The sequence below is a fragment of the Nicotiana attenuata genome, unplaced genomic scaffold (genome assembly GCF_001879085.1).
Source record: "Nicotiana attenuata strain UT unplaced genomic scaffold, NIATTr2, whole genome shotgun sequence".
Lineage (NCBI taxonomy): Eukaryota > Viridiplantae > Streptophyta > Magnoliopsida > Solanales > Solanaceae > Nicotiana > Nicotiana attenuata.
The window spans coordinates 296374-311473 of record NW_017671203.1 but is presented as its reverse complement, the minus strand read 5'-3'; the positions used below and the strand labels follow the sequence as shown (position 1 = coordinate 311473).

Genomic DNA, 15100 nt, shown 5'->3' with positions numbered 1-15100 from the left:
ACATCTCCAGATCACACCATCATTACAAATCTTGAAAAGATAAGGCTCGTCCCAGTAATAATCCAAGTTGTCTCGTTTAAGCTTCTTCCTTTAGTTAGAAGAGAGCTCACTCGGGACAATGCCGGTCAGAAGAAAGTTAGCCACATCGACGAACCAAGGCATAAAATTCAAAGACACGGAGAGGAATTGTTCATCCAAAAACGAATCATTAATTTTGAGGCCATCATGGGGCCTCCCCTCCTCTTCCAAACGGGACAAGTGGTCCGCCACTTGATTTTCACACCCATTTCGATCAATAATTTCAAGGTCAAACTCTTGAAGCAGTAGAACCCATCTCATCAACCTAGCCTTAGAGTCCTTTTTCGTCATCAAGTAACGGAGTGCCGCGTGATCGGTGTGCACAATCACTTTGGTACCCTTGATATGGCCTGAACTTTTCCATGGCAAAGACAATGGCTAGTAACTCTTTCTCGGTCACAGTATAATTGACTTGGGCATCATTCATCGTTTTGCTTGCATAATAGACCGGATGAAATATCTTGTTGATCTTTTGCCCCAAATCCGCTCCTACCACAACGTCACTAGAATCGCATATGAGCTCAAATGGCAAGCTCCAATTGGGTGTGGTGATAATGGGAGTGGTAGTCAATCTATACTTGAGAACTCAAAAGCTTTCATGCAATCATCATTAAACACAAACTTTGCATCCTTTTCCAACAACATGCACAAGGGATTCACCACTTTAGATAAGTCCTTGATGAACCTTCGGTAGAACCACGCATGCCCTAGAAAGCTCCTAACTCCCTTGATGGAAGTAGGAGGGGAGTTTTGAAATCACTTCAATCTTCACTTTGTCCACTTCAATACCGTTCATTAAGATCTTATGGCCGAGGACAATGCCCTCCTCAACCATAAAGTGGCACTTCTCCCAATTTAAGTACTAAGTTGGTCTCTTTACATCGGACCAACACTTTGTCATGATTACCCAAGCATTCTTCAAAGGAGTCACCCACAACACTAGAATCATCCATTAACACTTCAAGGAAGTCCTCCACCATATCCGTAAATATAGCCATCATACACCGTTGAAAGGTGGCCGGTGCATTAAACAAACCAAATGGCATCCGTGAGAATGCAAAGGTGCCATACGGACACGTGAAGGTGATTTTCTCTTGGTCCTCCGGTGCAATCAAAATCTGGTTGTAGCCTGAGTACCCATCCAAAAAACAATAGTAGGGACGCCCGGTAAGTCTATCTAACATTTGGTCAAAAAAGGGCAATGGAAAGTGGTCTTTGTGGGTCACTTTGTTCAGCTTTCGGTAATGCATACATACCCTCCATCTGGTGACAATCCTAGTGGGGATCAATTCATTCTTCTCATTTGTGACCAAATTCATACCCCACTTTATCGGCACACATTGTACCAGCGAAGTCCATGAATTATCCGAAATAGGGTACACAACTCATGTATCCAGCCACTTGATAATTTCCTTCTTGACGACCTCTTGCATGGCCTCATTCAACATCCTTTGATGTTCCACAAAGGATTTGGCATCATCCTCAAGTATAATTTTGTGCATGCAAAAGGCGGGGCTTATCCCCCGAATGTCAGCTAGAGTCCATCCAATTGCCTTTTTCCTTCTTTGGAGCACTGCAAGGGTGGCATCTACCTTCACGTTAGTTAATCACGAAGAACGAATAACAGGTAAAGTTTAACAATGGCCCAAGAATTTATACCTGAGGTGTGAAGGCAAATGCTTCAACTCCAATATGGGAGGCTCCTCGATTGAGGGCTTTGTTGGTGGAGTCTTTTGGTTCTCAAGATCCAAGGAAAGTTTTCGGGGCTCATATGTGTATGAACCCATTCCTTGCAAAGTGTTGACATATTCCACCAACCCTTCGTTCTAAGTCAAATCACGGTTCAACAACACAGCTTTCAAAGGTCCCTCCACATTAATCTTAGCACTGGTGTCTTCAACAATCACCTCGGTCACAAGATCCACAAATGAACATACTTCGTTGCTATTAGGCTGCCTCATTGAATTGCACACATGGAACACAACTTTCATCACCCACCCGAAAGGTGAGCTCCCCTCCTTCCATATCAACTAAAGCCTTCCCTGTAGATAGAAAAGGTCTCCCCAATATGATCGGCGCCTCATAGTCAACCTCGTAGTCAAGAATCACAAAATCCGCGGGAAGTATGAACTTGTCGACCTACACTAGCACATCGTCAATTATCCCTATTGGCCTCTTCATTGTCCTATCTGCCATCTGCAACCTCATGGATGTGGACCTTGGTTGCACAATCCCCAATGTCTTGAACACAGGATATGGCATCAAGTTAATGCTTTCCCCCAAATCGCACAAAGCTTTGGCAAAATCGGCACTCTCAGTAGTGCACGGGATTGTAAAAGCACCGGGGTCTTCTAGTTTTGGGGCCATGGAATGTACAGTGGCACTCACTTGATGTGTCATCTTGATAGTTTCACAATTTATGGATCTCTTCTTTGTTACCAAGTCTTTCATAAACGTGGCATATCCTGGCATTTGTTTAAGAGCTTCCACCAAAGGCATATTTATCGACAAACTCTTCATTGTATCAATAAATTTCTTGAACTCGTTCTCATTGTTCTATTTTGCAAGCCTTTGATGGCATGGTGGAGGAGGCCTTGTCAAGGGAGCCTTAGCTTTGGGCACTACTGTTTCCGGTATGTCTATCACATGTTCCCCAGACGGGTTCACATCATTTTCTGTCTCCTCCATGTTGTCATCAATGTCAATTCTCACTTCTTCATTCACATTCTCATCACTTACTTGCACATCATTGCTTTGCTATCATCATCTTGCACCAACACATCATCACTCACATCCTTTCTTGCATTAGAGGTATTATCAACACCAACTCTACCACTCCTTGTAGTCACCGCCATAGCATGGCCCGTATTGGTCCCTCCCTTCGGGTTTACTACCATGTCACTAGGTAGTGCCCCTTTAGAGCGAGTATTCAAAGCTTGAGAAATCTGGACAAGTTGGACCTCCAAGTTGCGTATAGAAGTATTATGGGACGCCAATTGGGTATCGGAGTCGGCGTTTTTCTTCATCATTTGCTCAAACATTGACTCAATCCGTCCCATCTCATTGTTGGACAAGCTAGGGCCTTGAGTCGGAAATGGAGGCAGGTTGTTTGGTTGTTGATACATCGGAGGCCTTTGAAAACCCGGCCCCTGATTCCCCTAATTATTATTATTATTCCAACCCCCTTGGTTGTTGTTGTCTCCCCAATTGCTATTGATATTGCCACCCCAGTTTCCTTGGTTACCTTGGTTGACCAAATTTTGATTGTTGTTCCCCTAGTTGCTTTGGTTGTTGCTGTTTCCACTATTCCAATTTCCTTGTTGATTTTGATTCCCCCATTTTCCTTGGGATCTCCACTGTTGTTGTTGATTGGGAGCATTGCCCCGTTGTCCTTGGTAGTTGTTCACATACTGAACTTCTTCACTTTGATCATCATACACATCATTTTAATTGTAACTACTACCACCTTGATCATATTGATCCGGATTTCCTTGACTTTGTTGACCTCTTTGCCTCCTCCTGTTGACCATCATATTTACCCCTTCCATGGCATTCACTTGTTTTGGCCCTTGAACTTGTTGCAATTGAGCTTTGGCCAACTGGTTCATGGTTGTAATTAACTCGGTTATTTCTTGGCCGTGGTCATGGAGCTCTTTGTGTAGGTGAATGACATTGGGATCACCATGTGGCACATTAGCTCGACTTTGCCACGCCGAGGAAGTATCCGCCATCTCATCAAGTATATCAGATGCCTCAGCATAAGGAGTGTTCATAAAGTTTCCCCCGGAGAGTTAGTTAACTACACACTGGTTGGTAGTGTTGATGCCACGATAGAATGTTTGCTGGATCATAGCTTCGGTCATGTCATTGTTCGGACATTCTTTAACCATCATCCGATACCTTTCCAAAATCTCATGAAGCGGTTCATTTGGCTCTTTTTTAAAGGCAAGGATCTCTTCTCTCAGTGTCGCCATATGTCCTGGCGAGAAGAACTTTGCTATGAATTTCTCGGCCAACTCATCCCAAGTGGTGATGGAATGGTTGGGCAACCTCTCGAGCCAATCCAAAGCCTTCCCCCTTAGAGAGAATGGGAAAAGCCTTAATCTCAACGCGTCTTCAGAAACGTTAGTTTGCTTGCTCCCCCGGCATGTATCAACAAAACCCTTGAGATGCTTGTAGGCATTTTGGTGTGGTGCTCCGGTAAAGAAACCCCTCTGTTCCAAGAGTGTAAGCATAACGTTGGTTATTTGGAAGTTGCCCACACTAATCTGGGGCCGGACTATTGCACTTGCGTAACCTTCGTTGGGCAACATCGGTGTGTTGCCCTTGCTGGAGGTGGGGAAGGGTTTGGAATATTATCGTGAGGTGGTCGGCCTCTCCTTTGTGCTTGTGGTTCGGGTTGAATCTCATCCACATTATTATCATATACCTCCTCCCCCAATGACAATTTTTTGGGAGCATCATTGTTAAGAGCCATTTTGTACCTAAAAGTAATTTCACAAACAAATTAGATAATCAGAAGGAAAGAAAAACAAAACACACAATTAGTTAGATAGATAGCTAAGACCGTCTAACTCCCCGGCAACTGCGCCAAAAATTGATCGGTTCCAAGTGTGTACCACTACTGAGTGGCAAGGATGGTCAACGCAGTCTTACCCAATAAAGGTCGGGATCGATTTTCACAAGGAGTTAATTGATTTGGAGTTAGGTATCTAACTAATCTAGATATGCGTGTTGTTCTAAATTGCACCTCGAAACATGGTCATGATTGATTATACTTCTAATTCTATACATAATATGCTAGAATAAGCTAAGTACACTATTTTTGGTGGGAATTTTCAAGTGTTAAAAAGGCACTAGGTTAGTGACTATACCAAGGTGGGTATCTAACAGGTATCGAGAATTCAGGGCAAGCTAGTTATGATTGAGGTCGTGATATAACCATCACACATAAGTGCTCACTCTATACCTCTCGGTAGATTGAGTGACTTCACCCAATTTGGCTTTCTCAAGTCCAAATGGTTGTTCATGCATAACAAATGATATTGACTCAAGTCGGGTATGAGTATCTCTAGGTTTAACCCTTTAATTGGGACTTCAATCTCTTGAATTCACCCCAATTCCTTGTTAGCCTAATTTTCCTAGACTTAGACCCTCTTTCTCAAGAAGCGTCTAAGTCATAAAGGCACGAATCAGTGTTTGCAACCACTAATTCTACAATTAAAGTATGAATTAAGCTAAATATCACTAACCCATAAACAATTTAGCCCTAAAATTCAAGACCCATTAAATACCCACACTAGGGTTGGGTCACAACCCTAGCTATGGGGTTTAGCTACTCATAATAATAGTAGAAATCAAACATGAGGATAAAATATAAGCCATAATATTCAAATACAAGATGAAAATCTAAAGATTGAAGATAAATCTATTCTAAAATATCACTACAAGAAAAAGCCTTATTTACGACCAACTTTTAGGGACGAGTAAATAATCTCGTCGCTAATAATATATGTATTGGGACGAGATTATATTGCGGTCCTTAATGCTTTATTTTATTGCGAAGGTAATAAATCTGGTCCCAAAAAAATAGTAACTGGTCCCAAATTATAATTGAGAGGCCTTGAGTGTGAGAGAGTCCCGCCAAATCTAATACCAAAATACTAAAAAATTATTTTTTTCTAAAAATTAGGCGCCAAAACTAAAAAGTAAAAGGTTTTAACAAAATTAAACCTCTGTTATCTCAAAACAGAGTGCCGCTAGAATCCTCTGCCCTAATCTCCCGTCAAGCTAGCGTTAGAGCTGGTCTGCTCGTCTGGTCGTGTGCGAGCCAAAATCGATCAACTGATCTGATCGTCTGCCCTAGTTTCCATCTCCTCCTTTGAGAATCCAAGGTATGCCTCCTCTTTCAAGTTGCTCTTTTTCTTCTTCTTCTTTCTTCTTCTTCCATGAATGGAATATTAGTCAAGTTTCGAAAGCTAATTATTCCAAGGTATGCATCCTTTGAGAATCGTCTGGTTTTGAAAGCTAATTATTCCATGAATGGCATATTAGTTTTATGTATTCAGCGAGGGATTAATCTTGAGAATATTTGGGCTGCTATAATTTTTACTGTTGTTTGCTCAAGTTTGTTGTTTGGGATCTCTTCTATAAACTGATTAAATAACAAAAAGTTTGCTCAAGTTTGTTGTTTGGGATTTCTTCTATAAGCTGATTAAAAAACTGAAAGTTTGCTCAAGTTTGTTGTTTGGGGCTGCCCTAGTTTTATGTATAAACTGATTATTCTTGCTGTTTCTGAAAGTTTATACTACTTACATTGTGAATATTTTTGTGCAGTTCACGTTTTCCTGAGTTTCGTTAATCTGTTATTGTGTCATCTAGCAAATAAAAATTTCTTTGAGCTGAAAACAGAGGAGCCGAGTCGACTAGAATGTGAGACCTTAGAGTTGAATCGGTTATGTTCATCTGATCATAACAAGTAGTGTGCATCGTAGTATTTTTCTTATCTTTTATCTTTATTTAATTTCATTTTTATTTACTCTCCAAGGTTATGGCACCTAGTAAGCAATGGATGCAACTTGTTGATAATCGGCTCGATGAAGCCTACTTAATCGGAGTGCAAAAGTTTTTGGATTATGCTTTTCAAAAAACAGGAGAAGAATATGAAATACGTTGTCCGTATGTCAAATGTTGTAATACAACTTTAGGAACTCGTAAGATAGTTGAGACACATTTGAAAGTATATGGAATAATTCAAAATTATACTTTTTGGTATCATCACGGGGAAAAGTTTGGTGAGCCACTGTCAGAATCAGAAGATGAAGACGGTGATGAACTAGAAGAATGTGAAAGTGAAGATGAAGTACAAGAATTGTTGAGAGATCTATATCCTAATATTGATGGAAGAACCGTGCACATTGATTGTGACGATTTAATTGAAGAGGAACCAAATATTGAAGCAAAAAGATTTTACAGGCTATTAAAGGATTTCGAGCAGCCACTGTACCAAAATTCAAAAGCTTCAAAGCTTTCCTCTTTGATTAAATTGCTTCACATCAAAAGTATGGGTCGTTGGAGTAATGAGTCATTCCCAATGTTATTGAAAATGTTAAAAGAGGAGTTGTTACTGATGGTGCTGATTTGCCAAAATCGTATTATGAGGCAAAGAAGATAATTCAAGACCTTGGCCTTTCCTACAACAAGATTGATGTTTGTACTAATGATTGCATGTTATACTGGAAGGAGGATAGCTTACTTGATTCTTGCAATGTTTGTGGTGCGTCTAGATGGAAAATAGATAGACATAGCGGGGAAACAAGGAATAAAAAAGGTAAGAAGAAGCGTCAAAGACTTTACGCTATTTTCCATTAAAGCCAAGGCTTTAGAGGTTGTTTATGTCTACAAAGACATCTACTTTAATGACATGGCATAAAGATAAAAGAGTTGATGATAGAATAATAAGGCACCCAGCTGATTCAATGGCGTGGAAGTCATTTGATGAACTTTATCCTTCATTTGCGACAGAGCCTCGTAATGTCCGACTTGGACTTGCCAGTGATGGATTTCAGCCATTTCGGAATTTAAAAACCTCATATAGCATTTGGCATGTGGTTCTTATTCCTTATAATTTACCACCTTGGTTGTGTATGAAACAAGAAAATTTTATTTTGTCAATGCTTATTCCAGGTCCAGATAGTCCAGGAGATGCAATTGATACATATCTTCAACCATTAATAGAGGAATTGAAGGAGTTGTGGGAAGTTGGCATTGAGACCTTTGATGCATCATCTAAACAGAATTTTAAGTTGCATGCTTCTTTGTTATGGACCATCAATGACTTTCCAGCCTATGGAAATTTATCTGGATGGAGTACAAAAGGAAAATTGGCATGCCCATGTTGCAATAAAGACACCTCCTCAATTCGATAGGCTAATAGTAAGAAGCAATGTTTTATGGGTCATCGACGCTACCTTCCTCTTAGCCACAAATGGAGGAATGACAAGGATTCATTTGATGGTACAAAAGAGAAAAGGCTCCCACCAAAAATGCTTTCCGGTATTGAGATTCTTAATAAAGTGCAAGATCTTGAAGGGATACAGTTAACAAAGGATCCAAAGAAAAGGAAGAAGATATCACATGAAAATCGGAAGGATAATTGGAACAAGAAAAGTATTTTTTTTGAACTTCCATATTGGAAGTCTCTCTTGTTGCGACATAATTTGGATGTTATGCATATTAAAAAAATATATGTGATAATATTATGGGAACAATCATGAATGTCAAAGGAAAGACCAAGGATACAATTAAAATACGATTAGACTTGCAAGACATGAATATTAGGCTAGAATTGCACCCCATCCAAAGAGGGGAGAAAGTTGAAGTTCCAACTGCATGCTACACATTGCCTCCCGAAAGTAAGCACAAATTATTCCAATTCCTAAAGAATTTAAAGGTTCCTGATGGGTTTTCATCTAATATTTCTCAATGTGTGAACCTGAAAGATCACAAGATATCTGGGTTAAAAAGTCATGATTGCCATGTTCTTCTGCAACATATACTCCCTCTTGCACTTCGTGGTATGTTATCCAAAGAAGTGTGTGAACAATTTATTGAGTTATCTTTGTTCTTTAATGTGCTTGGATCAAAGGAGTTAAGGGTTGATGACTTGAAACAAATTGAAGCGCAAATTCCCATAACGCTTTGCAAGTTAGAAAAGGTTTTCCCTCCTTCATTTTTTGATGTCATGGTGCACTTGCCTATTCATTTAGCTAGTGAAGTTGAGATTGCTAGACCTATTCATTATCGGTGGATGTATCCTGTGGAACGATGGTTATATTTTTTGAAATCTTTGATTCGTAATAGGGCATGTCCAGAAGGCTCTATTGCAGAGGGCTACAATGCAAAAGAATGTATGACCTTATGTTCACGGTATCTGCATACGATTGACACAAAATTCAATCGACCTGAACGAAATTATGACGGGGGTTTGAAAAATTCTAATGGAGGTTTATCTATGTTCTATCAACCTGGAAGTACTCTGGGAGCTAAAGAACAATGTGAGCTTGAAGCAAATGAATTGGAACAACCACATATATACATACTGAAGAATTGCGATGAAGTCATACCATATCTCGAGTATGGAGAGTACTTTCATATTGTCTCACTTTTCTTATTTCCTTTAGGGTAATATTTTTTATATGACATTATGGTTCACTTCAAATTTGTAAAGAGTTTGCACAAACACATGTGGATACTGTGCAACACTTGTTTGATGCAGAATAGAACCGACAATTTATTGAATGGTTTAAAGTTAGGGTGAGTAGTACATAAAAATCAAATTTGAATTTTTATTGTTGTATTACTAATTCTACATTATTCAACTTAATCTTATTGATAGGTTGCCCAATTGCATAAAGGAGATGATAGTCGGATCATGGAAGATCTGCTCTCACTTTCACATGGTCCTACCCAATATATGATACATTTTAATGGTTACATTGTTAATGGATATAGATTTCATGTAGAAGACTATGATAAAAATTTAAGGACTCAAAATTGTGGTGTTGTTGTAGTTTGCGAGAATGATAAAGATAGTGAGAACATTAATTACTATGGAATTTTAACAGATGTGATTGAATTGCAATTTCTCATGGATAGAAGAGTGATTTTATTTCGATGTAATTGGTTTGATGTGTATGATAAAATAAAGGGAGTTAAAAAAGATGAGTATGACTTCGTGAGTGTTAATCCATGGAGATTTTTGAAAACAAATGAGCCATTTATTTTAGCGGAGCAAGCATCTCAAGTGTTTTATGCTATTGATAACTCCAACAAAGGTTGGCATGTAGTGAGGAAGACTCAACCTCGTGATTCCTATGAGATTGTAAAACAAATGGATGATGATATTGTAGACTTAGGAAATCCTTCACAAAAGAAATGAAAAAGAACCGATGAGGTGAAGTATCTATTTATGAATTAGTATATTCATTGTTAAATATACTGATGGCATGATTTCTTTCAATACTATAATGTCATTGTCTAACTATTTTTTTACTTTTGGCTCTTTGCAGGTTCAATATAAAGCCATCAAAGACTGAAAATGAGGTGGAATCAACTATGAAGAGTACAACCAAATATGCGTTCGTCCCGCCAGGTGCTATAAGAAAGGGACAAGGACGAGGACGAGGGCTTAGATCTTTGGTTGAGAAAAAGAATATGCCAATTAAGAGTTTATTTCCTCAATCTAGTGATCTTGTTAAGCAATACATCCAAACAATTGAAACAAGTAAGATAATTTAAATCTACAGTTTTTAATGTGTACAACTAAATTTTAATGTTTAAATATTAGTAATATGATTTCGTTTCGCCAGGTGCTATTGGGAATGGACGAGGACAAGGGCTTAAATGCTCTACCATGTCTGCTAGTCAAGGAACGGGAACGATACATAAAAACTCTATCGTTCTTGAGAAAGAGTATATGCAAATTGATATTCCATTGCCTCCATCTACTGATCAAGTTAAGCAATTTACCAAAAAAGTTGAAGCAAGTAAGTTTTTCCAAATCTCTGGTATTTTTAATTGCATATGTTACTAAAATTAAATGCCAAATTAAAATGGTTTTTTGGTCTAGGTTCAATAGGGAAGGGACGGGAGAAAACTCCTAGATCTTTGTGCTCATCTTTAGGGATTTCTAAAAGCACAAGATCGAATTTTACCATGTCTTCTAACCAAGAAATGCGAACAATGGATAAAAACTCCTTGGTTCTTGAGAAAGAGCATATGCAAATCAATATTTCATTGCCTCCATCTACTGATCAAGTTATGCAACACTCTCAAGCAACTGAAACAAGTATGATATTTTGAATCAATATGTTATTAATTTATAAAACTGAATTTTATTGCTATACTTTTTACCAAATTGTGCAGCCGTAGGTTCTTCATCTAATCCTGGAAAGGTAAAGAGAGTTCGAGGGAAGAACAAGTGCAAAGAAGTTGCATCAGTTGAAGTCGGACAAAAGCTGAAAATAACCTTTTACAATAATCGTACAGTTGGAACAAATAGCAAACTGTTTTCGAGGCATTTGGGAAGAATCGTTCGTGACCGTAATATATGTCCATTGGGAGTATCATCGTGGAATGATATTAAGGAAGAAAAGCTGAATCACATGTGGGCAGCTATTGAGGTAAGCAAGATATTTATACAGTGAAGATGCATATCATTTAGTTGAATACATGTGTTCCTGTTTGTGCCTCTATATAGGAATCACAACGAGTGAACTGGGCAGTCTTGATGATGCTCTTTTTAAATTTGGCAATCACATAGTCTCTAAATGTCACTGTTGCATTGCTCCAAAATGTGAAATACATTAGCATGTGTTTATTGACAGTCAGGTGGGTATAAAAATATGGAGATACTTTGGTGGTCCTCTAGGTATTAGACATCATAATAAACCTATCAGAGAAGTCTTACAAATTTGGTTTGGTACCAAGACTGTCAATAGAGTTCATAAAATGATCCTTAACATTACCCTTTTGGCCATATGTTGGGGCATCTGAAAAGGTATTAGTTCATGTAAATATAGGGATGAGAAGAAGGTGGTGTACAGTAGTATGTACCAAAATATTGTTATGGATCCTTAGAACAACTTTGAAATTGTCATTCCCGGGCTGTAAGTTGGATCAGTCTTGACCTAAAATCTGTGAAATAGTTGAGAAACTCAGACCTATTCCTAATAGCTTGGTTGTATTATGGGAATTGCCTCCTGTAGGGAAAGTGAAAATTGAACTGTGATGGGAGCTTTTTCCACTCATCAGGATTGACATCTGTTCCTTTATAGCCTATGCCTATGCCTTGTGTGTTCTGTTATCATAGATTCGTCTGCCCTGTTATTTGTTCCTTGTTATCTGTTCCTTTATGCCCTGTTATCTGTTCCTTTATGCCTAAGCCTTGTGTTGGTGCATATACAAGATTATGTACTCCTAACAGAGTATCAAAATGCTACAGATTCAGTTTAATGTGCTCCTAACACAATATCATGATTATTTACTAAAATTGAATATTTAACTCTAACTCATGTTTTGAATATTGTAGGATAAATTTGAGAGTGTTGACATGAATGATCATCGTGAACATATCTTCGGATGGATGAAAGAGTTATGGAACAAATGGAGAGGACACTTGCATGCAAAATATGTGAAGGATAAGCCAATCCAATATGCTCTTAAGAATATTCCAAATGGAGTAGACAAGAAAGAATGGGAGTGGTTAGTAAAGGAACATTTTTGTTCAGAAAGTTTTCAGGTATGCCTAGTCATTTAAGAGCTTATGTCTGGATCCTTTCAGATATACATGATGCTGACAAGAACTCTCGTCTAAGTTTCACTTATTTGAGTTATCGAATTATGTGTTTTGATGTGTATTTTAATTCAGATCGTTTAATTCCATACGAATTGTTTAATTCGTCTATAGCAGAGAATGAACACATCGTTTAATTCCATACGAATTGAACACAATGTGAGAAATTCTAGCCATAAAGAAGCTGAAGAAGTTACTACAGTTTGAAATAACAAGGAACACTAGCTGTTGTACAACATAAAAATTTCACAAATTTCACAGTTAACGATGTATCGTAGGTCTCAGTTCCTTCATTACATTACATCTTTTTTTAAGAATCCAGTTAGTTCCTCTTTCATTGAGTCGCTAGTATCCCAAGAATCCACTACAAATAGCTTTATAAGATCCAAAACTAGCACTTCTTGGATGAGTAGCTAGCCTAGTTCAAGATCAGATAAGCAACACATGCTGAAACCTGTAAAATTTCTCTCTACATTTTCTGTGATCTGCTTAAAACAAAGGGCAGCCCAGAACAGGGGAAATAGAAAAGTTAGAACTACGATGAAGCTATAAAACGGCTTAGATCAACAGAATGAATTCAAACTCCACATTCAGATTCACGCAATGGATACTGTCTACAAAAATTCTTCCTTCAACTTTAGATCAACAGAATGAATTTGAACTCCAACCCCCAAGGCAACATAAAATATCAGCTCTATTAAGATTATACTAGTACTTATTTCTGAAGCATTTGTCGTAAAGAAAGTTTGTTAAACTAGTCTTTTAGCATTTTTGCTGCTCTTTATCATTTTTGCTGTCAGGACATAGATATGTATATGTTTAAGTCAAACCAAACAGAAACTTGCAAATATCTTCAAGTAGAGGAGTATTTTTGTCACACTTATTTGCTTCAGCCAACAATGTGTTTACTATTTGGGGTCAGTAGATGCTCATCAGGGCCAACTTGATAGTAAGTAGCCTTTGAGTAAACAAAGTCCACATTGATATTCTGTTGGGTCAGTAGATGCTCATCAAGGGCCAATTTCTTACATTAATCTTAATGTTTCACAAATATAGGCAAGGAAGCAACAGGAAGTGCAGCAAATCGAGCTAAGTTGAAGATGCTTCATCATTATTTTGGTAGCAAGCTTATTCGGTGAGATCATTTATCAAAAAGGTTATTATCATAAAATTTCGATTTTCGTAAGAAAAATATTTACGAGCTGTTATTTGACATGTTTGTCTTTGATGTTAAAGGGCGGAAAAGATGGCAATCCACGGATTGGCAACAATTTTTCTTTGAGACCCGTAAGAAAGATAACAAGCTTGTTGAACCTGAAGCAATTGAAAAACATGTATGTTTGGTAAATTGAATATGTAAATTACTTGAAATTATGGTGGATTCAGATTTTAAATGTGTTTTTATATATTTTGTAGGCTCAAATCGAAGAAATAGTTCAAGCTGATCCATCTCTACCTAGCATAGAGATTGTAGAAAAATGTTGTGGACCTCAAACTCGTAGCCATGTGTTTGGATTTGGGGGTGGAGTGAACGCGAAAGACTTGAAAGGTGGAACTTCTTCAAAGGCTGAATTACTGTCCGCGCTACGTTCAACTCGAGAAGAAAACAAATCTTTGAATGAGGAAAACAAATCCTTGAATGAGCGCTTGTCTACCTTAGAAGATAAGATGAAAGAAATGAGGAAAATGAGAGAGTACTTCACTGCTCAACAATCACATGTCCCGCTTACGACGACATCGCCTATTTCAACTGAATGACCACTGTTTTTGTCTGCTGACCAAGTTAGTCACCATATACCCAACTTTTTAATTTTTATTCAAGATTTGCGTATAGTCAACTTCTATATTACAGAACTGAAGTGATTCAAGTATTGTTTTTAGGATATTAATGTTTGGTTAGCTTATGTTTTTTAATCTTATTAGTGGAACTTTCTACATGCTGCCTTAGTCTGTTGAAGTTTCTTTTATTGGTTGAGGATTTCCTGTAGCTTGATCAACCTCGTGGTCTCCTTTTTCCGATGAGTATCCAGCAAAACCATCACCCAACTCCTCTTCATCATCCTCCTCACGTTGTTCTTTCCACAATCTAGAATTAATAGCCATCCCCTTCACCTTTGTTTGAATGATCCCATTGTTGTTCCCAGTTGACAAGGCATGTTCACCTTAAAATTCCCCATAGGAATTAACTGATTGAGAGGGGATATCAAACACAGAGGTGTTCAATGTGACTAAAGGCTGTTTTAGCATGGTAGTATCAGCATCATTTCTTTTTGAACATCTTTGATGGATTTGTTCTACTTGAGGATTGGAAAAGTGTAGTAAAGGTGCATTGGAACTATGGGCTTGGGTGTTTGTTAATTCTTTTTCCAGATTACTCAAAGATTTATTTCGTCGAGCACCTACTTTTTCAACCAAATCCAGCCTGCCTGGCCCTACTTCATCATTGATTGTAATTGGAACTAGTTGTTTGGACATCCCAATATCATGTACACCTGCTGCATCATGTTGTGTACCTACCATTGCGCAATCATCTCGTGTTGCTGGTATTGTGTTTGCATCTGGAACTGTCCCAGTATTGCCCACCAAAGATTGATGCAGCTGGAAATGTATCTGCTGCCCCTCAAGTTGTTCACCTGTAGTATTATTTGTTGCAGAGGTTTCCACTGA

General features: G+C 38.2%; 3 protein-coding genes across 3 annotated transcripts; 2 read left to right on the top strand and 1 right to left on the bottom strand.

The window, feature by feature from the left end:
* Positions 1-1904: 1904 nt before the first annotated feature.
* LOC109206669 lies at positions 1905-2478 on the bottom strand. The gene is made up of 2 exons (XM_019369515.1): positions 2230-2478; positions 1905-2030 (listed from the first exon to the last, which is right to left on the bottom strand). The coding sequence occupies exons 1-2, from the start codon at positions 2476-2478 to the stop codon at positions 1905-1907; spliced, it is 375 nt and encodes a 124-aa protein (XP_019225060.1).
* A 4150-nt stretch (positions 2479-6628) lies between these two features.
* Positions 6629-8006, top strand: LOC109206668. The gene is made up of 3 exons (XM_019369514.1): positions 6629-7080; positions 7194-7408; positions 7513-8006. The coding sequence occupies exons 1-3, from the start codon at positions 6629-6631 to the stop codon at positions 8004-8006; spliced, it is 1161 nt and encodes a 386-aa protein (XP_019225059.1).
* Positions 8007-12333: 4327 nt separating this feature from the next.
* On the top strand, positions 12334-14191 carry LOC109206667. The gene is made up of 4 exons (XM_019369513.1): positions 12334-12379; positions 13490-13552; positions 13670-13767; positions 13850-14191. The coding sequence occupies exons 1-4, from the start codon at positions 12334-12336 to the stop codon at positions 14189-14191; spliced, it is 549 nt and encodes a 182-aa protein (XP_019225058.1).
* The last annotated feature ends 909 nt before the right edge of the window (positions 14192-15100 follow it).

What these genes read in the sequence shown, in the direction of transcription:
- LOC109206669 (XM_019369515.1), bottom strand. Translation starts at nt 2,478, where the DNA reads ATGACACATCAAGTGAGTGCCACTGTACATTCCATGGCCCCAAAACTA. An exon ending in CAATAGGGATAATTGACGAT is followed by an intron (nt 2,031 to 2,229) that starts GTGCTAGTGTAG and finishes TCAATGAGGCAG; the next exon opens with CCTAATAGCAACGAAGTATG.
- LOC109206668 (XM_019369514.1), top strand. Translation starts at nt 6,629, where the DNA reads ATGGCACCTAGTAAGCAATGGATGCAACTTGTTGATAATCGGCTCGAT. An exon ending in AAGGATTTCGAGCAGCCACT is followed by an intron (nt 7,081 to 7,193) that starts GTACCAAAATTC and finishes AAATGTTAAAAG; the next exon opens with AGGAGTTGTTACTGATGGTG. An exon ending in GGAAACAAGGAATAAAAAAG is followed by an intron (nt 7,409 to 7,512) that starts GTAAGAAGAAGC and finishes CATGGCATAAAG; the next exon opens with ATAAAAGAGTTGATGATAGA.
- LOC109206667 (XM_019369513.1), top strand. Translation starts at nt 12,334, where the DNA reads ATGGGAGTGGTTAGTAAAGGAACATTTTTGTTCAGAAAGTTTTCAG. An exon ending in TTTGTTCAGAAAGTTTTCAG is followed by an intron (nt 12,380 to 13,489) that starts GTATGCCTAGTC and finishes TCACAAATATAG; the next exon opens with GCAAGGAAGCAACAGGAAGT. An exon ending in GATGCTTCATCATTATTTTG is followed by an intron (nt 13,553 to 13,669) that starts GTAGCAAGCTTA and finishes TTGATGTTAAAG; the next exon opens with GGCGGAAAAGATGGCAATCC.